General features: G+C 50.4%; 1 protein-coding gene across 12 annotated transcripts in view; it reads left to right on the top strand.

Annotated features, from left to right (window-relative positions):
• The first annotated feature begins 270 nt into the window (after positions 1–270).
• Positions 271–22,563, top strand: part of LOC113240808 (glycoprotein Xg) — a 32,033-nt gene continuing 9,740 nt past the window's right edge. For 6 of the 12 annotated variants that reach the window (XM_048213183.2, XM_048213185.2, XM_048213184.2 and 3 more), the window contains exons 1-7: positions 9,543–9,668; positions 10,379–10,420; positions 12,277–12,300; positions 13,854–13,916; positions 17,173–17,235; positions 17,850–17,912; positions 20,522–20,584. In XM_048213183.2, the coding sequence (XP_048069140.2) occupies positions 9,558–9,668; positions 10,379–10,420; positions 12,277–12,300; positions 13,854–13,916; positions 17,173–17,235; positions 17,850–17,912; positions 20,522–20,584 (429 nt within the window). In that variant the 5' untranslated portion in view covers positions 9,543–9,557. Of the gene's footprint in view, positions 554–9,542; positions 9,669–10,378; positions 10,421–12,276; positions 12,301–13,853; positions 13,917–17,172; positions 17,236–17,849; positions 17,913–20,521; positions 20,585–22,563 lie in introns of those variants that run through there. The other 6 variants (XM_044391862.3, XM_044391863.3, XM_057309040.1 and 3 more) reach the window with 6 other exon arrangements.

The following is a 22,563-nucleotide window of genomic DNA, read 5'->3' on the forward strand; positions in this document are numbered from 1 at the left end:
GTGAACTGACCTGAAGCAGCACGCCGGCAGTCTCCAGATGTGTGGGCAGAGAGCGTGTCCTCCCTGCGCCCAGGGTTGGCAAAGCTTTGATCTCGAGGCACCTCCCACGCCTGCAGGGAGCAGAGCAGCCGAGCAGGTGTGCCGGCTTCCCGAAGCGGAAGATGGCCACTGATGCCAGGTGACGCCTGTTTCCCTGCCGTGCTGAGAGCTGGCCGGCGAGCGCCGCTGGGGGAGGCCCAGGTCGGCCTTCAGCGTGCATGCACTTGCCTCATCGGCTCCAGGCTGTGGGGTTTGGAATCTGCGCACGGGGCCCATTAGCTTTTGGCAAAGGGATTGCAGCTTGGTTCATACTTTCCGCTTGCAACGTCGCCTCCCTTCCTTCCCAGCTGGGAGACAGGAAGTCAACACACGGAGGGTGGGGTCCGGGAGGCCGGATCTCACGAGCCGCTGGGCTGTGGCCTGCACGGGGGCTCCTTCCTGCGGCTGCCAAGGATGGAGAGCCGGTGGGGCCTCCTCTGTGTCACGGTGCTGGGCTTCCTGATGCACGTACAAGGTAAGAGGCGTCTCGGTCCCGAGGGGGAGCCGCGTGCTGTCTGGTTCCCTCTCGAAACTCCTTCCAACGCAGCTTCAACCACACAAACGGTGAGAAGTTGCCAGGTGGGGTCAGGAGAGACAGGAGTGGTGCAGAGGGGACAGGGGGCCACTTCAGAGCCCGGAAACTGGACCGGGAACCGCGGAACGCGGGCTAACCGCATTTGGAAGCAAGAGGGTTTCTCTGCTTTTCTGCTCTGCGTGTCCGACACAGCCTGTCCTACTCCGTGTTTTAAGCTCGACAGGGTACGACGGGTCCTTTACATTCCTTGTTGCTGATGGAAAACATGAGTTCTGCCCGTTTTCGTGGGGGCAACGCAGAGTTGGCACACGGGTTGTTTCTGGGGGACGGCCTTCCTGGGGCTGTGTTGCTTGAGGGGGGTGGGCTTTGTTTGGATTCAGCAACTTTTTGGATAAATGTCATCCTTCCCTGTGGCAGAGGGAAATCGTGTGACTTGTTTATGCCCAAAGCTGCAGCTGGAGCTCGCGGGCTGTCTCCCAGATGCTGGGGTGGGGTGGGGGTGGGGGTTGTTTGGTTTGTTGGAGGGTGGGGCAGGAGGCTATGAGATACAGGACCAAAACAGCCCCTCTGGTCATTTTAACGTTCTCATTGCAAGCATGGTAGGCTGGGTGGGAAGGAAGCTTGGGAAGTGGTGTTGGTTAGGAATGGCGGGACGGTGGTCAGATGTCCTTGTAGAAGTGCGTCCTGTTTGTCCTGTTCAAGGTGTGTTCAGGGACGAGGTGTCGGTTGTCTCGGGGCCAATGGGATGTGGAGGGTCCCCTGGATATCTCACCCAGCATGAAATGCATTCAGGAGCTCCTGTGTGCAGGGAGAGGCCAGTCCCCACATTGACCCACCCAGGAGCCAGAGGGCAGAGCTCCGGGTTTCACGTAGAGACGTCCAGCTGCAAACCCAGCCCCTCCTCCAGGAAAGCGTGTCCCAGAGTTGACTCTCGTCACCGTGCAGGGACAACGGGAGGTCGAGCATGCCCGCTCAGGACAACAGACCCGCACAGTGCTGTCCATTTGATGCTTTAGGGACAAGAGAGGCAAAGTCCTTCAGCAGCCACACGGTTCCTCGGGCGTCCATGGGAACGTCCCCTGGGTGTTTAGCAGGTGTCCTTGGCGAGGCCCCGGCCCCAGCCCACAGGCACCAAATTCTTTCTGCGACGGCAATGCGTCCTGCACCCCACGCACACATCAGCTTCCCAGCTGATTCTCACGCAGCCCGATGATGGTGCCGTGCTGGCCGCCGCCTTATAGATGGGTAAACTGAGGCATGGGGTGGTGTTCCATCAGGTGCTTGAGGTCACAGTGAGGAAGCAGAAGCAGAAATGAAACTTGCCAAGGCCAGCGTGTGGTTTGGGTCTGTTGAGAAAAAAGGAAATATCTATATCTATCTATCCTTATGCCCCCAGATATATATTATCTTGTGTATATATATTATTGTAATGTATTATTACTTATTTAATCACGGGCTGCATTCGGCTGTGCGGGGCATAGTGCTTTGGTGATGCGCGGAGGATGGGATATGTGCCCAACGCAACAGGCCAGGCCACGCTGGGCCACGGGACTCCAGTCCACACTGGCAGCACCCCAGAACCAATCAAGAGTCTCCCTTGATTCTGCCTCTTTCCTCGTGGCCCCCAAACCACGTTGGATCTAGCCAATCTGTGGGTGTGAAGGCCAAGCCCCAGGTGGGTCATTTAAGCCTGTTTTGTCACCATGCCCATCGGTGGGGCTGAACCTGCCCAGCTATGTAGGGCAGTGGTTCTCAATCCTTGGTATGCAGAGTCACCTGGGAGGGAGCTGGATTAAAGGTGCCACGCCAGACCCCGCCCCTCGAGATGCTTGTGTGGTATGTGGGTGGGGCTTGGGACCTGTAGGTTCAGAAGCACCCAGAGTCATGCCCTGCAGAGTCAGGGCTCCCTCAGAGGGATGATGAGTAAGCATCGGGCCATCTGGTTTATCCTTGGGTGGAGACTCATGCATCCGTGGCACTAGGGGGTGGCTGCTCTGGGGTTCCCCATTCAGTGATGCATCATCACCCAGCATGGCCAGGCCAGAAGGGACATTGTCTAGGTAGACAGGCTGCAGTCCGCCATTCTCAACTAGGGGCCACTTTGCCCCCAGGGGACTGGAGTCATGTTTGGCTGTCAGAACTGTGAGTAGGTGGGTGGGTGTCCTCAAATGGGTAGGGGCAATGTCTGCCACACATGTCAGAGAGGGATCCAGCCCGAAATGTTGCTGGCGCTCAGCTTGAGAAAACTTATGTTAGCACGGGAGACTCCATCTGCCTGTGTGTCTGACCTATGTATCTAAATATTATCCAGCTACTATCTGTCCACCTATACATACGTACATCTATCTGTCTGTCCATCTATCCATCATCTATCTATCCATCTATCCATCCATCCATCATTTATGTATTCATCCATCTATTCTTCCATCCATCCATCCATCCACCCATCTATCCATCCATCTATTCATCTAACCAGCCATCCATCCAGCCAGCCAGCGAGTCATCATTCATCTATCTACTCACCCATCCATCCACCCACCCAACCAGCTATCCACCCATCTAACCATCCTTCCATCTATCCATCCATCCATTCATCCATCCATCCATCCATCCATTCATCCATTCATCTATCAATCCAACCATCATTTATCTATTTACCCATCCATCCATCCACCCACCCATCCATCCATCCTTCCGTCATCCATCCATCTATCTATCCATCCATTCATCATTTATCTACCTAACTACCTACCTACCTATCCACCCATCCACCCATCCATCTATCCATCCATCCATTCATCCATCCATCCATTCATCTATCAATCCATCCATCATTTATCTATTTACCCATCCATCCATCCACCCATCCATCCATCCATCCATCCATCCATCTATCCATCCATTCATCATTTATCTATCTACCTACCTACCTACCTATCCACCCATCCACCTACCCATCTATCCATCCATCCATTCATCCACCCATCCATCCATCCATCTATCTATCCATCCATCATATATCTATCTATCCATCCATTCCTGCATTCATCCATCCATCCATTCATCTATCCATCCATCATGTATCTATCCATCCATCCACCTATCTATCTATCTATCTATCTATCTATCTATCTATCTATCATCATTGTCATTATCATCGTCAATCCATAGACTCAAATTTATTTTAAGTAATTGCCCCACAGTACTATGGGGCTGGCAAGTCCAAAACCTTGAGGGCAAGCTAGAAACTCAGCTACGATGCAAGCCTGCTGCGTTGAGTCTGACTCCCTTCTTCTCCTGGAAACGTCACTTATTACATTTAAGGCCTTCAGCAGATCAGGGGAGGCCCACCCACATTACCGAGGGTGATGTGCTTTCCAGGCACGTGACTGCAGATGGCAATCCCATTGACTGGTACAGTGACAGCACACTAGCATTTGACCAAACACCTGGGCACTGAAGCCTGGCCACATTGACACAAAATATGAACCGTCTGGGATGTGTTTATGTTTCCACTTCCACTGCTTGAGATGCCAATTCTGCAGGTTTTCCGGAGGGTTCCACGGTCTTTGTGCCTGTTCTCAGCACCTGGGCTCCCACGGCTGCATAGTCAGAAATACTCCTGTGTGTGTTTCTGCTGGAGGTCTGGAGTAGAGCCAGGGCTGTTAAATCCTTCATCATCCCCAGTTTCCCTATGACCTTGAGCTACGCCCTTGAAGGGGGTGTCTCTGTGGGGAGCACGGCTGCTGCAGAAATTGTCATATTCTTGAGAATGGAAGGGGCAAAGTGTGCAAAGAGTGCAAAGCTGTGCACTTCTGCTGTGAGCATTCAGACAGCTTTCCCAGGCAGCCCTGGAACAGACCATTCTCAAGAGTTTTCAGAACTTTTCTGCCAATATTTTGTTTTTATTCTTGTGGATTGCAAAAAAAAATATATGATCTGGACAAAGTGCTAATACTCAGGGGAGGTTGTTGGGAAACTTTTCTGGGCGGTGGGCGTCAGGATGGCTGGGGGACAGGGTCAAGATGCACAGTCCTGGGCTCCACCGCCCATTCCTGGAGCCCCACTCTGGGTGCTTTCTGAACTTTGCAGGTGGTCCTCCCATGTCGACAATTCGGGGAGCCCCTGCCTCTTTTCTAGGGCATGTGGGGAGCATCTAGTGTCCCCGCCCCAGATGACGTCCATCAGCCTCTCTAGTTGTTAAGACTCTGGGTGAATATGAGGCCAGATTCACCGTATTCAGGGGTCTCTGGGGAAGCAGCAATGTCCCGTATGCATGCAAGCCATACCCGAAAGGCAGTGGGTTTCCTTTTGCACGAGAACAGAGCTGTCTCTACTCAAGACCCATGACCGTCCCTTGGAGTTTCCTAGAGTTACTGACAGAGCTGCCCTGAAGGTGGTCCAAGGGGCATCGACTTGGCATATTTGCACTCTGCATGGACGGAGGTCCCCACGGTGGGTGCAAAGCTGTCTTCTCTCCTGCTCATGGGAGGAAGCAGGCTGGGGTTCTTCTTTGGCTCTTATTTTGAAGGGGGTGAGGACCTCTTGGATCCTGAGGGGTTCGGTGAACTGGATAGAGCAGGGAGGAAGGATGTCTTTCCTGTTCACACGGTGAACATGTAGAGTGGGGTCCCCAGGACAGCAGCACCAACACCCCGTGGGAGCAGCTGAGAAAGGCAGTCTTGGCCTCACCCAGACCTGCCAACCCACAATCTGCTAATAAGCTGATTATGGGCTGATCCACAAGCCCTCGAGGGTCTGAGAGGCACGGAGGCAGAAGTCCTGAGGCTGAGGAACAGTGCTGGTGTGGACCCAGCACTCCCTGCGTGGCTTGTCCTCGTGCAGCTCTGCCAAAAATCTCCTTCCCTTTCCTCCGAGTCCTGGGGCCGGGTGAGGGCCTCCCTTCTCTCCCACCAGAGTGTCTGGTGGTGATTCCTTGGTGGTTCAGCTTCTCCTACTGGTGTAAATCTGTTGTGGGCTGAATGTGTCCCTTCAAAATTCACAGGATGAAGCCCTAACCCCAAGATCTCAGAATGGGGCTGGGTTTGAAGATGGGGGTCTTTCGAGACGGGATTACGGTGAAAATGAGGTCACGAGCGTGGGCCCTGATCCCATAGGACTGGAGTCCTTAGAAGAAGAGGGGATGAGGACAGGCACGGAGGGACGAACATGTGAGGACACAGGGAGGACACAGGGTCTACACGCCAAGGAAAGAGGCCTCAGGAGGAACCAGCCTCAGCCCCGCCTGGATCTCAGACTCCCAGCCTCCAGGACCAGGAGGGAATACAAAGCCCTTCCCCTGCAAAGTGAAGTCCACAGCCCACAGCCTCAGTCTCCCCCAGGAGCTGGAGAGAAACACAGCCTCTCGGGCACACCCAGAGCTATCTTGGCACAGGCTGTGTTTCACCCACATCCCCGGGGGTCCAAATGCACATGTCACTCTGGGAAGGTTTAGGACACAGACTCCAACCCTGCTTTGTTGAACGATCTGCATTTCATGACAGGTGTCTTGGCTTTTATGATGAATGACCATCCCTTAGTCCTTTGTGACCAAGTACTTCCCCTCCCAGGACTGTGCACGTCATCAGGGGGGAGGGCTTTCATCGAAAGGGGACCTGAGGACGCTAGGAACCGGGACAACTGGTTGACCTTGCAGGGTGAGGCTCACTGGCAGTCTGCTGCTGGGCAAGCAGGATGGGGTGGGGCTCCAGGAGCAGCCAGTGCCCAGGGGCCACCTGCTGGGCTCCACGGAGGGTCTGCACTGCTGCCCCTGGGAAGAGTGTCCCTCGTGGTGTCCCCATACATGCATGCTGAGGTGTGCAAGATGAGAACCCAGCCCTCTTGCATAACCCTTGCTGCTGCTGGAAACAGAAACCTCACGAGCACCCCGAGACTCTTACCGATTTATGCACGGCTGTTCCAGCGGAAGAATGCGGAGCCCAGCTGCCATGCACCCACACCCACCTGGGCACGCCACCCCGGGGCTCCTTGTCACTGTCTGTGCAAAGCTTAACGGCTCACCTTGGTGCACTGTTAATTTTCTCTATCCTGGGTAAGAGCCCTGAAAATATGCGTTCTGTACATTTATATATGTGTGTATATATATATATATATATATATATATATATATATATATGTGTATATATATATATACATTTTTTTTTTTAAGAACAATGGAGCACAGGGTAATGTTGGTCGGAATAATAGCAACTCAGAGCTTGTCTGCATTCATGAGTGAGTGATGGGTCTCGTGATGGACGTGGTCACATAATAATCATGCTGTGGTTCGGTTTTCGGGTTTGTTTTGTTTTGTTTTGTTTTCTCTTTCCTTTACTCCGAGGTTACCCGGGGCTGATTCTCTCCTTTAGATCAGAGTCAGTAATTCAGTAGTTTGCAGATTGCCCTGTGTCGCGTCGACTCGAGGGTCCCCACCGTAGCTGAGAAATTCAGGGCGTGAAAAGTGCAGTAGGAAGCCGATGGGAGTCTCGTGGGGGTCGAGGGGCTAGTGCTCTGGGTTTGGTTCCTAGAGATGACAGAACAAGACCGCAAATAGCTTCTTTTTTTTTTTTTTTCTTGGGTGGAGGGAGGGGGGTCTTGTGTATAATGCTGACCGTCAGCCCCGCACCAGCACGAGCCACCGTAAGCCGACATCCCAGGGATCTCAGTGGGATTGCCAGTGTCACGACCCCAGGACGCAGGACGTTGCTTTCTCCCCGGGTCACGGATCCAAAACATGTGGGTTTGATTAAAAGTCCCCGAGCTCGCTAAGCAAAAGGAGAGACCAGATCAGAAACAGGTCTTGGGACACGAGCCGCGTCATGTGCTCCGAGGGGAAAATAATGCTGGTGACAGCACTGGCCTGGTGAGCACCCTCCCTCCCTGGGTGTCTCCAGGGACGGAGCCCCAGGAACAGTCTCGGCAGCCCGAGAGAGCTCCCCGCCCAGCAGGATGTGAAATGCAGGGGGACCCCTGCCACGGGTGGACCATTGCCTCTCCGGAGAGCACTGGGCGCCTGGCCCATTCCACCTGCCTTGCAGGACTGGACGGTCCCCACACAGGCACCTGATGCTGGCCAGAGTCTGCAGCTGATGCAAGAGGTCCCAGGGACCCTCCCCTCCTTGCACGCATGTGTCCTGCTCACACACCAGCTCATGCAGTGCAAACCCCACGTTTGCACATGTGGCTGCCTCGTGACCCGTCTGAGCAGCCAGGCTGCGCGGAGTCCTATGCGTCTGCCCTGGAGGAGGGTGGCCAGAGAGAGCCCCTGGGGCAGCACACGAGGCCCAGGCTGTTTCCGCACCAGGAACAGGCAGAGGCTGGAGTAACGCAGACCCTGGCCAGGCAGGCAGGCTTCCGAGCGACGTGGAGCCTCATACAGTCAGAAGCGGCTCTCTGCGATTGGCTCTGGAAGGGGGCGCGTCCTCCGGGGCCTCCCGCGTGGACCGCAGGGCTGTTGCTGCGTGCTTCCTGGCCTCCGTGTCCCCCATCCTCACAGGTCTGTGCTTGGCCAGCTAAGCTTGCTGCAAGGGAAGCCACCCAGCATCCAGGGATCACCTTGTTCCGCGACGCCCAGACTCCTTCCCGGAGCGCGGGGCTGCGAAGGAGGCTGCCCGAGGGTCCAGCGTGAATTCGGACTCTGCCCGTAACGCCCCCGGAAACGCGCTCCTGGTCTGTGCACGAAACCTGCTCCTGGTCTGTGCATGAAACACGCTCCTGGTCTGTGCACGGTAGCCATTCCGGCGTGGGCGGAAGGCCTGCCCCTTGCAAATGGGGAACTGCAGACTGGGCCATGCCACTCCGTAGACAAACCTCAGATGCGTGCTCCGTGGGAGATCCCAGACCCCTGTGATTTCCACACAGGCCACTCTGCAGATGCAGAAGCCCATTCGTGGTCACCAGCGTCTGGGGAGGGGGCTGGAGACGGGTTGCGAGTGGCTCTCCTTTGCAGACAGGGGAATGTTCTGGAAACAGAGGCAGGTGGGAGTTGCAATCCCCCCCCCCCCCCCGGGGGAACTTGCTCTGGGCGCCCAAGTGTGTGCATTACGTGGGCGAATCGTCTGCATGGCGAATTCGATCTCCGTGAAGCTGTTTGGGAAAAAAAAAAAAAAAAAGTTAGCCAAAGAGGGGATTCAAATGGGCAGACTCGGAAGCATCCTTTGAGGACGTTTCGTAATTTTGGAAGCAGCAAAAGGGGCAAAGCCGCTTGGGAAGGAGAGTCTGAACGAGCCGGAGAGAAACTCGGGGCAGCCCTGGCCACCCTCAGCTGATTTAAAACATTTTGGGTTTTTTGTTTTTTTAGAGAAAATGCATATGGATAAGGGTCTCCAGGGGAGCATATCAGACGGAGAAATTTTGGTAAATGTGGGAGGGGGTACCAAGCACCAGCACCCTGGGATTGGAGAGCCTCTGAGCCGTCTGCCCAGACAAGGGGGACCCGGTCCCCAGAGCTGGAGAGCCCACACTCCCCGCCTCCCCCATGCACGTTGATGCACGGACAGTGTCTCTGAGATGAGCCAGCAAAAAAGCAGAACTAGGGTCTCAGCTCCTCCCCAGATGCCAGAAAGCCGCAGGCATTTCTGAGCTCCGGGAGGAGGGCCTGGAGGCTTCCGGGGGAAGGGCGATGGCAGAGAGCGAGGGGGTGGTGTGTGGCCAGCCGGCATGGCACACCCGTGGGTCTGAGCGCAGAAAGGAAAATAGCCCAGAATTCTGCACATGCATTTCCCGGGAGCATTCCCAAAGCTAGAAACGGGGGTCGGGGCCGGCTCCTGGGGCGTGTCTCCCCAAATTCCTGCAGGGCAAGGACTCGGTCAGAGATCAGGGAAGGCTTTGTTGTCAGGCGCAGTGTGCAAAGCCAAAGTAGCAGTTTGCAAAACGAAAGTAACACCAGGCTGGCTTGCTCAGCAGGGGGAGGCTGGGGCCCGGGGTTAAATAGGGGAAAAGAGCCATGGTTGGGCAGAAACACGTCCCCAACGGTGGCTTGGGGAGCAGAGGGACAAGCAGGGTGCAGCTCGCTATTCCTGCTGTCAGCTTGAGGCCGTGGCCGCCGCTTGGCACAGTAAGTTGCAAAGCTCTTTGTGCAAATCTCGTTGCCTTCTGTGTGGGCTCTGCCGACTGGTTTTGTGCCCACTCAGCCCGATTAAAAATATTAGTTTCTCTCGCTGGACGTGAGGGGACTTATCTCGTCTCTTGGTGCTGCTGTCTGATGATTGGGGTGTTTTGTTCTCTTGAGTAAACGGGCACCTTTGAAACAGCTCACACTCCTCCGGGAAGACCTCCAGGTGTGCTCACACAAGAGGAGCAATTGCACGCTGCCTCATTTTTGGTCCCCTAGGCGGGGTGCTCATGCATCTGACCCCTGAAAAAGCTGGGAACCAGGGCTTGGGGGTTCACTGGCACACGCCCAGCTCCCAGCGGTGCTTGCAGGATGCCTGGATGCTTGGCGTTTTGGAAACATGCCCGTGTTCTGCTCGGGAGCTAGAAGGAGTTGAGATCCTAGGGGGATTCCTTCCTCCTTTGAGACAGCGATACGGTATAACTTCCTGTAAGATGCGTCTTGGGTGAGGGGCACCGGCTGGGAAAGACGAGATACTTGTTTAACAAACACAGGGGGAGGTCGAGACACTCCGACCCTGCGCTGAGCTCTTGCGGTGGGCCGACCTTTGCACCTGGCTTAGCACGGGCAGACGGGGCAGAGGGGAGCAGCCAGGAGCCAGGACCCCTGACGCCTCCTGTCCGTGCCACTGACGCCCTCTGTGCCCCCCACAGGTCAGCGTGACTTCGACTTGGCCGATGCTCTTGATGACCCCGGTGAGTGACCTTATTTCGTGGGCTCTTTGCTTCTGTACCGGCTTGGTGGTTGCTTGGGGGTCTGGGGTGCCTCCCTCCCGGCGGGTTCTCCATCCACATCCATGAATGGGGCTGCTCGCTTTCCCTGGAAACAGGGCGTGGGATTGGAGAGACCCCCACGCCCTCTCTGCAGCAGCCTTGAGCCCAGCTTGACGTTCGTGCTGCCAAAAACCTGAATATTCAGCTCCTGGACCTCGCAGGAGGGTCTGGGTTCAGGTCTAGCTGGGAGAAAGGGGTGTGGTGGGCGGCACGCACACAGGGCCGGATGGAGGGTCTTCTTTGGAAAGAAAGACAAACGCATGTCTGCTCTGAGCAAGACCGTCAGCGGGTTCTGGATGCAGCAGCAATCAGCAGTCACTCAATGCAGACAGACAAGGGGCAGAAGCAATGAAGACGGGGTGGGAGACCCCTACCCTACAAAGGACAGACACCCTGATACAAAAGCACCTGTCCTGATTTTCCCCGTGCACGGAGGCTTTTGCGGATATGAACCACAGCAGAGCGGATAGGGGATGATGGTCCGTGCAGTTGGAGAAGCTAATGGTGGACGCACGTCGACGTGGAAACTCCGTTTCCCCCGTCAGGCTGCAGTGGGGGTCCTCAGGCTTCACGGTCCCCGCTTTGCACAGCTGCAAGTTCAGGGTAGCCCCAGGGCAGATGGTTGTGGCCCGCCGTCGAGGCCATGGGGCGGCATCCTCCGAAAGTCAGTCTGAGCGGTGGGCACGAGGGGATGGGATGCACGGGGAAGGGCCACAAGGCTGGGGGAGGGGGTGAGGCCGTAGCTCGTTGGAAACAGCACTGGCAGAGCACCCAGCCATTCCCGTCCCAGGGAGATGCACAAGACAAGGACGCGCGAGGACCCAAACATCCACGTGTGCATGCACGTGGACAGAGGGCTCCTCACAGTAGCCACAAGATGCACGGACACGGTCCATGCACGGAAGGAATCTGACTCAGCCCTGGAAAGGGAGGAGCGCTGACACCTGTCACCCTGTGGATGGACCGTGAGGACACGTGATGCTAACTGCAGGAAGGGAGTCCAAGCACGTGGTCTCCTCTGCTTGGAGGACCCCGGGCTTTGTGCACCGAGGCCGTCCCATCCATGCTCCCTCAGCCTTGTCCATCCTCCCTCCGCTGAGCTCCTGTTGCTCCCGTCTGCCCTCCCAGACCCCACACACAGGCTCTCCCAGACTGTGTTCAGCACCCTGAGCTCTGTCCCCTTGATGTCCACGCCCTCGAGCAATCGCTTGGGGGGCCGTGTGCGTCCCCGTTACACACCCCCCCCCAGCATCTGTGGAAAGTCAGCGTTTGTTGAATGAATAAACACATACGTGAACTATACAGAAAGAAGCAGCATGGTGGGAGCAGGGAGTGTCTCTGTATGCTCGTCTTTTCCTCTCCTACCTCTTCCCACCGGACACACGGCCCCCTTCCTGGTACACTTGGCACCAGGCACGCGCCCACCTGCCCTGGATGCTCTCGGCTAGGTCAACCTTTGTGCAAAGTATCTCTTCCTCGCCTCTGGAAAGGCTTTGCTCTAACTTACGTGCTCATGAGCCCAGGGGACCACCTCACTGAATTTCCCCCCACCCACCCCAACCCTGCACAGCAGCCGGGGAAGACTGGTAGGTATGCATTCCAAGCATGTTTTCTTTCTTTTCTTTCCCCCCTAAATACACGACGGGATGCGTGTTCGAAATACGCTCTATGCAGTGCCTTGATATTTTCACGTTTTGTAAGGCTGTTCACGGTTCTTTCTGTGAGCCGGGGACAAGTCTTTGATGCTGATCGGATTTCTTGTCTCTCTTTGTGCGCAGAACCCACCAAGAAGCCAAGCTCAGGTGAGTGTGAACGCACGGTGTCCACGGGCATCCCAATGAGGACGGCCCCCCAGCAGGAGCGGCAGGGTTCATAATACCAAATGCAAGACTGCTCCAGGAGTCGATGTGGAAAGTGCTCCCCACAGGAAAAAAGGAATGTGTGGTAACTGGTATCGATGGGGATGGGTGATAACTGGATTCAGAAATGGGGAGAAATACCCAATTGCCACGTTGTATGCCTGAAACGAATGTCATCCTCTATGCCAATTATACCTCAGTAATACAGGCATAATTTATATCACATGTGTATTATAATATAATATATAATTATATCGCACATATGTAGGTCACATGCAATACGCATTCTTAAATTGTATATAAAATAAATAACATATACACCATGTAATAAAATATAATATAGGATTATATATATTATGTAGCACAAATATAGCACACATACCATAAGTTATATACGGCACGCACATTATTAAATTATATAAAAGGGGCGCCTGGGAGCCTCCGTCGGTTAAGCATCCGACTCTTGGTTTTGGCTCAGGTCATGATCTCAGGGTTGTGAGGTCGAGCCCAGCATCTGGGTCCACACTCAGTGCAGAGTCGGCTTGAGATTCTTTCTCCCTTCCGCTCCCTCCCCCTCCGCTCCTCCCCTGCCCGCTCTCTCTCTGTCTAAAATAAATAAGCAAGTAAAATCTTTCCAAACATAAAAAAACTATATATAAATAAATAATATGTTTATATACCATATAATGAAATATATAATTATATACATTATGTAGTATATAATATAGCCATATGATATACATGTAAAATAAATAATATATAATAAAATATAATCTGTAATTTTATATAATTTAGCATATATATTATATAGCATATATACTATATAAATAAATAATATATTTATATTATATGGTATATAATTATATAGTATATGGTACATGTATAACACACATAATATATATTACATGTAGTATATACATTATTAAATTATGTATAAAATAAATAATATATTTCATATATTTTATAACAATAAAATTTATACTTGTATATAATAACATATATGATAGTATAATACATATTATATATAAATAAATAGTATAGTTAAAATGAAAGAAAGAGAGAGATAACCAACAGCCAAGAGAAGAATATGTTTAGTAAGAAAGCACTGACATCAATTTAAAAATACACCAGGAGAATTTTTCTGCCTTTTTTCTTTTTAGTTGCACGCTGGACATCTTAATTAAGCTGGCACCTGCCAGCAACCTGGGGTCCTAGCACCCTCTTGCAGGAAAGCGAGCTTCTAGGAACAGGTTGTGTGTCTGTGTGTCTGTGTGTGTGTGTGTGTGCACGCCCACCTGTGGGTTTTTTTCTCTAAATTGTAGTTTTGAGATTTTACGTCTATGGACTCAGTCGTGCCCAGGGGGTCGATGGTCATCTGTACCACCGCGAGCAGCCCATGTGAATGAGATAGAAAATCTATAGTCCTTGTTTCCTAGGCTGCTCGAGACAGAAAGCTATTTCTCTCCGCTGAAAATGCAATGTCACTTTCCCCGCAGATATCTACCCAAAGCCGAAACCCCCGTACCGCCCCCAGCCCGGGATGTCGGACGACAGTGGAAGTAAGAATTCTCCGCCTTTGGGTTCCTTTCCAACCTGGTTTCATGAAGCCCACTTTGTCTTTATTGGGGGGAGGGGGCTGTCATCGGGCTGCTTTTGAAATAAGGAGCAGCTCCCTCTGCTGGAAACTGAGTCACGGTCCTAAGCAGGGGGAGCCAGAAGTTTGAACCGACATGGCTCACTTTATTTCCCGTTGCTCTGAGCGCTGGAAGATACCACGTGCTCAGGGGGTATTGTACGTTCTTGGGATGGATTTTTAATTAGGCTGAGGACAAGTTCCTTGCCCGCTCGTTTGCAGAGTTCCAGATCACGTCCCGTTCAAAAAGCCCACCTGCGTGCCCTGTGCGTTGCAAGTCATTTACCCTCTGGGTCTCCTTGGCTTCAAAAACCTGGCAGACGTGGTTCCCATAGATTTCTTTAAAAACATAAATAAATAAAATAAAAGGAAACATTGTCAATAAAGTCCTTAGCAATCCAACAGTGCCCAAAACCTTAAACCTGCACAGAATTTGAATGAATCGTGATCCTTGTTTTATGTCCCTTTGTTGTCTCTGTTCAAGGAGAGCCTTCTGTATTTTAGGTGATTTCATGTTGAATTCAAGAAATGGCACTTGGCGATAGGATACGTCTACCTGTGAGCTCCCTTCCTATCTCCCTGTCTCCCCATCGGGGTTCAACATGATTCTGAATTTTCTATACATTAGTTCCCTCACTTTGCGTCATTTGGATTTCCCGTGTATATTGTAATGTATACATTGCATTGCAATAGACGTATTACATATAGATACAACATATTTCTATCTGTATATGTTGCAATATATACATTACATTGTAATATACATATTATATACAGATATAACATATCTCTATGTGCATATGTTGCAATATATACACTACATTGCAATATACATATTGCATACAGATACAATATATCTCTATCTGTATATGTTGCAATATATACATTACATTGCAACATACTTGTTACATATAGATACAATATAATATTTGTATTACATTGCAATATATATTGCATTCTCTTTTATACCTATTACATATAGATAGAATATATTTATATATATCCATTATATTGCAACATATATATTACATTCTCTTTATCCGTTCATCTACCAATGGACACTTGGGGTGCTTCTATCTGTTGATTGTTATGAATAATGCTTAGTGAACGTGGGGGTGCAGATATCTTTTCAAGAGAGTAATTTTGTTTCCTTTAGATAAACAGCCGGTAGTGGAATTACTGGATCACAGGGTATTTCTGCTTTTAATATGTTGAGGAACCTCCCTACTGTTTCGCACAGTGGCTGCACCAGCTTGCATTCCCACCAAGAGGGTTCCTTTTCTCCACATCCTCACCAACATCTGTTGTTTCTTGTGTTTTTCATGATAGCCAACAGGTGCAAGATGATATGTCACCATGACAATATATTCTTTAGTTTTTATTATGTTTGAGCTTTCTAGCTCGGAAGTAGACCTTCGTGAAGCCCAGGATGATTTAGGGATGAGGACAGCCTGTTACTTCTACAGGGGTGGACACATTCTTGACCAGGGGTCTAGACAAGAAAGCCCAGACACAGAGCCCAGGGAGGGTGGAAGGCTGAGGCGTGACCAGGGGTAGGGTGGCAGCTCAGGGACCAAATTACGTCTCGGTACCTGAGAGAGGTCGGAGCCAGCAAACAGTGGGAAGGGAGCACGTCCCGTAAGCAGGGCCAGGGCGAGTGGCTGTTCTCGTGGATAATAGCTAATTCACTCTCAACCTCGTGCAATATTTAAAAATAAAGTCGAGGTGGATTACAAGCCTTAATGTGCAAAGGAACACTTTGCAAGTGTTGGAAAAATAGAGGGACATGTCTCATGAGCTCAGGGTAGAAAGAATCCTCTTCGTTGAGATACAAAACACCACCTAAGTGTCCATCAGTGGGGTGGTTGTGAGAGGCGGGCCACAGAGCCGTGGGTATGAACGCAGAGTCCACGTGCATCACAATGAGGACGGCTCACGGCACAGTTAATAACATCTCATTGTGTGTTGGAAGACTGCTCAGAGGGCAGATCTGAGAAGTTCTCCCTACAAGAAAAAAATAATATTTTGTAGCTGGTATCTATGATGATGGATATTAATTAGATTCTGAAATATGGAGAAATACCCAGTCATCAGGCTGTACACCTGAAACTCATATAATCTTATATGTCAATTATACCTCATGATTTATACCACATATGTATTATAATTATAGAGCACGTATGTAGGTCACATGCAATATACATTCTTAAATTATATATGAAATACTAACATATTTATACACCACATAATAAAAGACAATATAGAATTATATACAATAGACAAGATATATAATACGGCATATATAATATACATGTAAAGCAAATAACATTTAAACAGTAAGATATGATATGTAATTATTTATAATGTAGCATATGTAATATAGTATGTACCATATATACTATATATAAAATAAATGATATATTTATATTAAATGGTATATAATTATATATCATAGAGTACATATATTATACACATGTAATATATATGTATCATCTACATTATTAAATTATATATAAAATAGATAATATATTTATATAACATAAAATTTAACATGTTATATATAATATAGCATATGTAATACGTATCATGTATGATATTTGATATATTATTTGATATTATATCATATGATGTGATATTATTTGATATTATATGATATGTGATGTGATATTATTTGGTATCATATCATATGATATGATATATATACGTAAATAATATAGTTAAAATAAAAGAAAGGGAGAGAGACAGAACCAACAACCAGAAGAAGAAATGTTTAGTAAGAAAGTATTGACATCAATGTAAAAATACACCAGGAGAATTCTTTGCCTTTTTTTTTTTTAGTTGCACGCTGGACATCTTAATTAAGCTGGCACCTGCCAGCAACCTGGGGTCCTAGCACCCTCTTGCAGGAAAGCGAGCTTCTAGGAACAGGTTGTGTGTCTGTGTGTGTGTGTGTGTGTGTGTGTGTGTGTGTGCACGCCCACCTGTGGGTTTTTTTCTCTAAATTGTAGTTTTGAGATTTTACGTCTATGGACTCAGTCGTGTCCAGGGGGTCGATGGTCATCTGTACCACCGCGAGCAGCCCAGTGTGAATGAGATAGAAAATCTATAGTCCTTGTTTCCTAGGCTGCTTGAGACAGAAGGCTATTTCTCTCCGCTGAAAATGCAATGTCATTTCCCCGCAGATATCTACCCAAAGCCGAAACCCCCGTACCGCCCCCAGCCCGGGATGTCGGACGACAGTGGAAGTAAGAATTCTCCGCCTTTGGGTTCCTTTCCAACCTGGTTTCCTGAAGCCCACTTTGTCTTTATTGGGGGGAGGGGGCTGTCATCGGGCTGCTTTTGAAATAAGGAGCAGCTCCCTCTGCTGGAAACTGAGTCACGGTCCTAAGCAGGGGGAGCCAGAAGGTTGAACTGACATGGCTCACTTTATTTCCCGTTGCTCTGAGCGCTGGAAGATACCACGTGCTCAGGGGGTATTGTACGTTCTTGGGATGGATTTTTAATTAGGCTGAGGACAAGTTCCTTGCCCGCTCGTTTGCAGGGTTCCCAATCACGTCCCGTTCAAAAAGCCCACCTGCGTGCCCTGTGCATCGCAAGTCATGTACCCTCTGGGTCTCCTTGGCTTCAAAAACCTGGCAGACGCTGTTCCCATAGATTCTTTAAAACAAAACAAAACAAAAAAGAGAAGGAAAAGAAAACATTGTCAGTAACGTCCTTCTCAATCCAACAGCCTGAAAACCCTAAACCTGGTAGAGCCCCGTGAGGCTGGGCTAAGTCTGTGCTTGCTTCGTTTTGGGGGCTGGCCCGTGGCCGAAAGCCGCCGTGACTTTCCTAAAGTCCCCCTGCTATTTTCCGACAGGTATCTACCCCAGGCCGAGGCCACCCCCTCGCCCGCAGCCCGGTGGTTCAGACAGCGGGGGAGGTAAGCCCATTACGACGGGATTCAGAAGCGTGGGGGATGGATCCACCGTTCACAGTGACCCTCTCGAAATTCAGTCCTCGATGGTGAAATGACAGTGGTTTTCGAAAGCCCAGAGGCTGTTTTACGAGGCACGCACGCCAATGTCAGGGTTGGAGGACCCAGCCCTAAATCCCTCCATTGGGGTGCACACCCTCAGCTCCGTTTCCTGCAGTGCTCTCTCTACACAGCCCCCTGTGCCCTCCCCAAAATCCCTCACCTTGACATTCAGTGTCCTCCAAAATGTTAATGAGGGGTCCTGACTGACGCTGGTCACGGCTCAGAGATGTTTCCAGAGACGCTCCTTGAAGCAAAATTAATGAGAAATCATGAGCTCTCCAGAGCGTCGAGACTCAGCCTCTTGAAGATGCCGCCATGTCTTCGACGGCTGACCCTTACTGCATGGCAGGACAGGTTTCGGAAACTCCTTTTCCGGGCGTCCCTGCGGCTCTGGGCAGGCGTCTGTGACAGAGCAATTTTTGCTGAAAGAAATCAGGTCACTGACTGATTTTGCATTTTGCAGTTTTACGCAGATGGATTTTGCTGACGATGCTTAGGGCGTCTTAAGCCCCTGTACATGCATCTTTGGGGCCATGTTTTGGCTCTTGGGGAGGCAGCATGCAGGCTTCGGGCATCTGGGAGCAGAGAGCAAGGGGACGCCTTCTCTGGGGTTTTCTGTTGCGTGCACATCTCCCAACGGTGAGGTTGGCTGCCTGTGTCTGCATGGCATTGACGACTGGCCAGCTCCGACGTGAGGGCTGGGGTCTCTGCTAGGACCTAGCTCCCTGTGGGTGCAGGAGGCAGCTGGAGGTGGGCAGCCTGTGGCTTGTGGCCAGGGCAGTAGACAATACACACAGCTTTCCTATCTGGGACGCGATCAGTGCCCACGGGTGATACTACTGTTTCCCGACACCCCCTTAGCATCCCGGCATCCCAATGCAACTCACATCCTGCACCCAGGCTCTGCAGACAGGTGGGCCCCCCGCCTCTCAAGGCCCCCAGGTTTATTCTGATTGCAAACACAAAGGTCCCCCCAAGACCCCAGGGGGCAGCTCAGAACCCCTCAGCAGGCTTCATATATCAGCATCCCCAGAAAACGGTCGGGACATTTGGTGCCTAGGAGAATGTTAACAAAGGCAATCACTGAACCCCAAAGTGAGCGGTGGGGACCCAAGTGCACAGTAAATTTCATTCTATTTTGAGCAAAACAGAAAAGGAAAAGAAAAACCCACAAAACCCAGCTCTGGGAGTAAGCAAGTTTATTCAGAAGAGGGCAGGGAAATTTTGGAAGGCATGCATCACCATATTCTAGGTTCCCACACGGGAACGTGCTTGGTGTATCCGTTTGCTAACACCACCGAGCAGTTAACTCGCTTTGGATGCTCTTGCCCGAAAATAGCACCGGATCCCACAGGGTACGGGCTCCGTCCGAGGACACCGTCCCCAGTTGAGACAAGAGTTGCAAAGGCAGGTGGTCCCCTGAGCTTCTGAACATCTGGCTATAGAGATCGGAGGTTCCCAGGACCCTCTCCCTGGGCTCCGTTAATTTTCTAGAGGGGCGGACAGATGCGGGGAAATACGGGGGCCAGTTTTTCGTACAGGATGTGATAAAGGATACGCACGAGCTATTGGGGGAACAGGTACGTGGGGTGAGGTCTGGAGGGGTCCCAAGTGCAGAAGCACGTGTTCCCGGGGAGCGGCGTTGTGTCCCCCTCCGGCATATGGATGTGTTCACCAACCTCGAACCTCACTGGACCCCGTCCTTTTGGGTTTCAGGCAGGCTTCAATTACATAAACATGACTGATTAAATCATGGGTCATCCCGGGGATTAACTCAACCTGTGGAGCCTTCCCCGTCCCCTGAAGTCAGGGGACGGGATTGCAATTTATGACCAGGTCATCACAATCACGGGGGGCTTGGTTTCCCTGGCAACCAGCATCCGTCTTTTGGGGCTTCCTTTAAGTCAGCTCAGGTGTGTTTCTCAACCTTATGACTTGGGAAATTCCAAGAGTTTCAGTAGTTTGAGCTTGAGGAATCCCAAAGTGTTTATGGGAGTGTATACTGAGTGCCAAGGCTGGTTCTGGGCAGGGGGGTGCAGCAGTGACCACGCATACGGTGTCCCCCCCGCACTATGGAACTAAAGGATGGGTCAGTGTGGGGCCTTTGGGGTCCCACCCAGGGTGGAGGTGGTCTTAGCACAGGGGCTGAGGCAGGAAGGGAAGGGAAGCTTGCATTCAGTGCAGAGGACACGTGCAAAGGTCCTGGGGCCTGGGGGTCTGAGAGAGGGTGGATCACTGTCTTCCTGTGCATTCTGCAGTTTCCATCAGCTCTCAGATCATAAGGGGCCCGTCCCAGCATGTGCCTTCCCTGGGCTGCCGGGTCCCCCGTACGCTCTCCCCGCAGGAAGGATGGTGTCCCACCTGCACGGCAATGGGAACACCTGTGGTTTGGTCCCGGTGTCCTGGCATCCTGGAAGGGGTCTGTCGTGCCCTCCATAAGCTACCCACGGGCTGGGGCTTATGGAGCGCCGTCTGCATAGGGTCTGAAGGAGGGTCTCTGCTCCACCCCTCAGGTTACTTCGGCAACACCGACCGGGATGACGGCCGCTACCCGCCCAGACCCAAGCCGCCCGCAGGTAAGCCCGTGGCTTCTCTCACTCTGCTGGCGAGGTGTCGGGGAGGCCTGGGTGCAGAGTCGGCCCCGAGCGTAAGATACGGTGCACGGGCCGTCCGCGTCCCATGCCGCAATGCAGGCCGTGCTCTGTGCACCTGTCCCCCCTGGGGGTTTGAGTCGTGGGCGACACTGGCCACGGGGCAGATTGCACGTACAAGGGGTGGTTGTGCCTGTGCACACGTGTGTGCATGTGTGTGTCTGTGTGCACCTGTGTGTGCAGTTCCTTTATAGCTCTGCTCACACCTGTACACGTGCCTTTCTCACGACACTTCTGTACGTGTTGGTATCCCGCAAGGCTTCATGTGTGTATGGCTTTACGGACATGCAGCCCTGCACGCATCTGTACGTTCACGTGTGGATCCCTTTACAGACCTTTACATGTGCACCTGTGTGTACGCGTGTCTCTGGACAACTTCACGTATGCGTATATCCCTTATAGAGAGATGTATATATTTATATATCTTTATATTATGTATGGATCCCTTTACAGACATTTACACATGCGCCTGTACGGACGCAGGTCTCTGTCTAGCTTCACTTATGCCTATGTCCCTTATACACATTTATATAAACATCTTTATATGCATACGTCTCCATAGATCTTTACTTAGGTATTTATACCTTTTATATGGATGTACATATTTATATGTGTTTATACTTATGCACAGATCCCTTTACAGACATTTACATACGCACCTGTCTCTGTACACAGGTCTCTGGACATCGTTACTTATGCATATGTCCCTTATACACATTTATATAATCATCTTTATATGCATACGTCTCCATAGATCTTTACTTAGGTATTCATCCCTTTTATATGGATATACATATTTATATATCTTTATATTTATGTATGGATCCCTTTATACTCATTTACATATGCACCTGTATATACATAAGTCTCCATATTTATTTATGTATATATCCCTTTATATACGTCTGTACTTATTTACATGTCTCTGTTTACATATAACCTTTTATAAGTATGAATCTCTGTATCTCTTCGTTCGTCTGTGTGTGTATATATGTGTGTATATATATATTTCTCGACATAGGAATTACATACCATTATGTACACATATATGTTTATATATAGTGTATATAAATATTTATATGTGTATTTCGATGGACCTTTATATTTCTATATTTTTATATGCATACACACCTCTGAATATGTATATATGTCTCCATTTGCATGTTTATACATATACGTTCATGATACTGCACATCCATATACCTTTATATATGTAGAGATGTATCTTTATATATGCATATATACATTTATATATGCACATTGAGACAGCGTTATATGTGTGCATACATTTTGAGTATACATATCATTATATATGCATCTCTACATATTTATATGTGTAGATATATCTTTATGTATATACTTATATATATATCTATGCTTTTATATGCACATGTGTCTTTATATATGTACTTTTACAGATCTATATGTACCTTTATTTGTGCATATGTGTGTATATACCTTTGCATAGAGATATAAGTTTACTCACACACACACACGTATATATAAAGCTTTTATGTGATGCTCTCTCTATCACTGCAACGGGAACACCTGCAGAGAATTTTCCTATGGACGCAAAAGCATGGCGGTAGGGGACAGAGCTCTAGACAGTCCTGGGCTCCAGGGTGCAGGGCGTGAGGCTTTAGTCATGTAGGCGAGGTTTCTCCCCTGTTTCATCGTCCAATGTGTTTCGGAAGAGGTAAGGCCTCCGCCCCGATACTTTGCCAAGGGGCACATGGGTCTCCTGGGCAGGCAGGGTACAGGTGCACCTTCTTTCTGCGATGTTCAGCACCGTGAGCAAACAGCTTTGTCTTCAAGGTTGTGACGGTCACCATCGGCCAACGGTCACCATGCCTGGCCCCTGATAAAGAACGTTCATGATGGGGTTTGCTTTCCTAGTCGTCTCG

This window comes from Ursus arctos, chromosome X (assembly GCF_023065955.2).
Source record: "Ursus arctos isolate Adak ecotype North America chromosome X, UrsArc2.0, whole genome shotgun sequence".
Lineage (NCBI taxonomy): Eukaryota > Metazoa > Chordata > Mammalia > Carnivora > Ursidae > Ursus > Ursus arctos.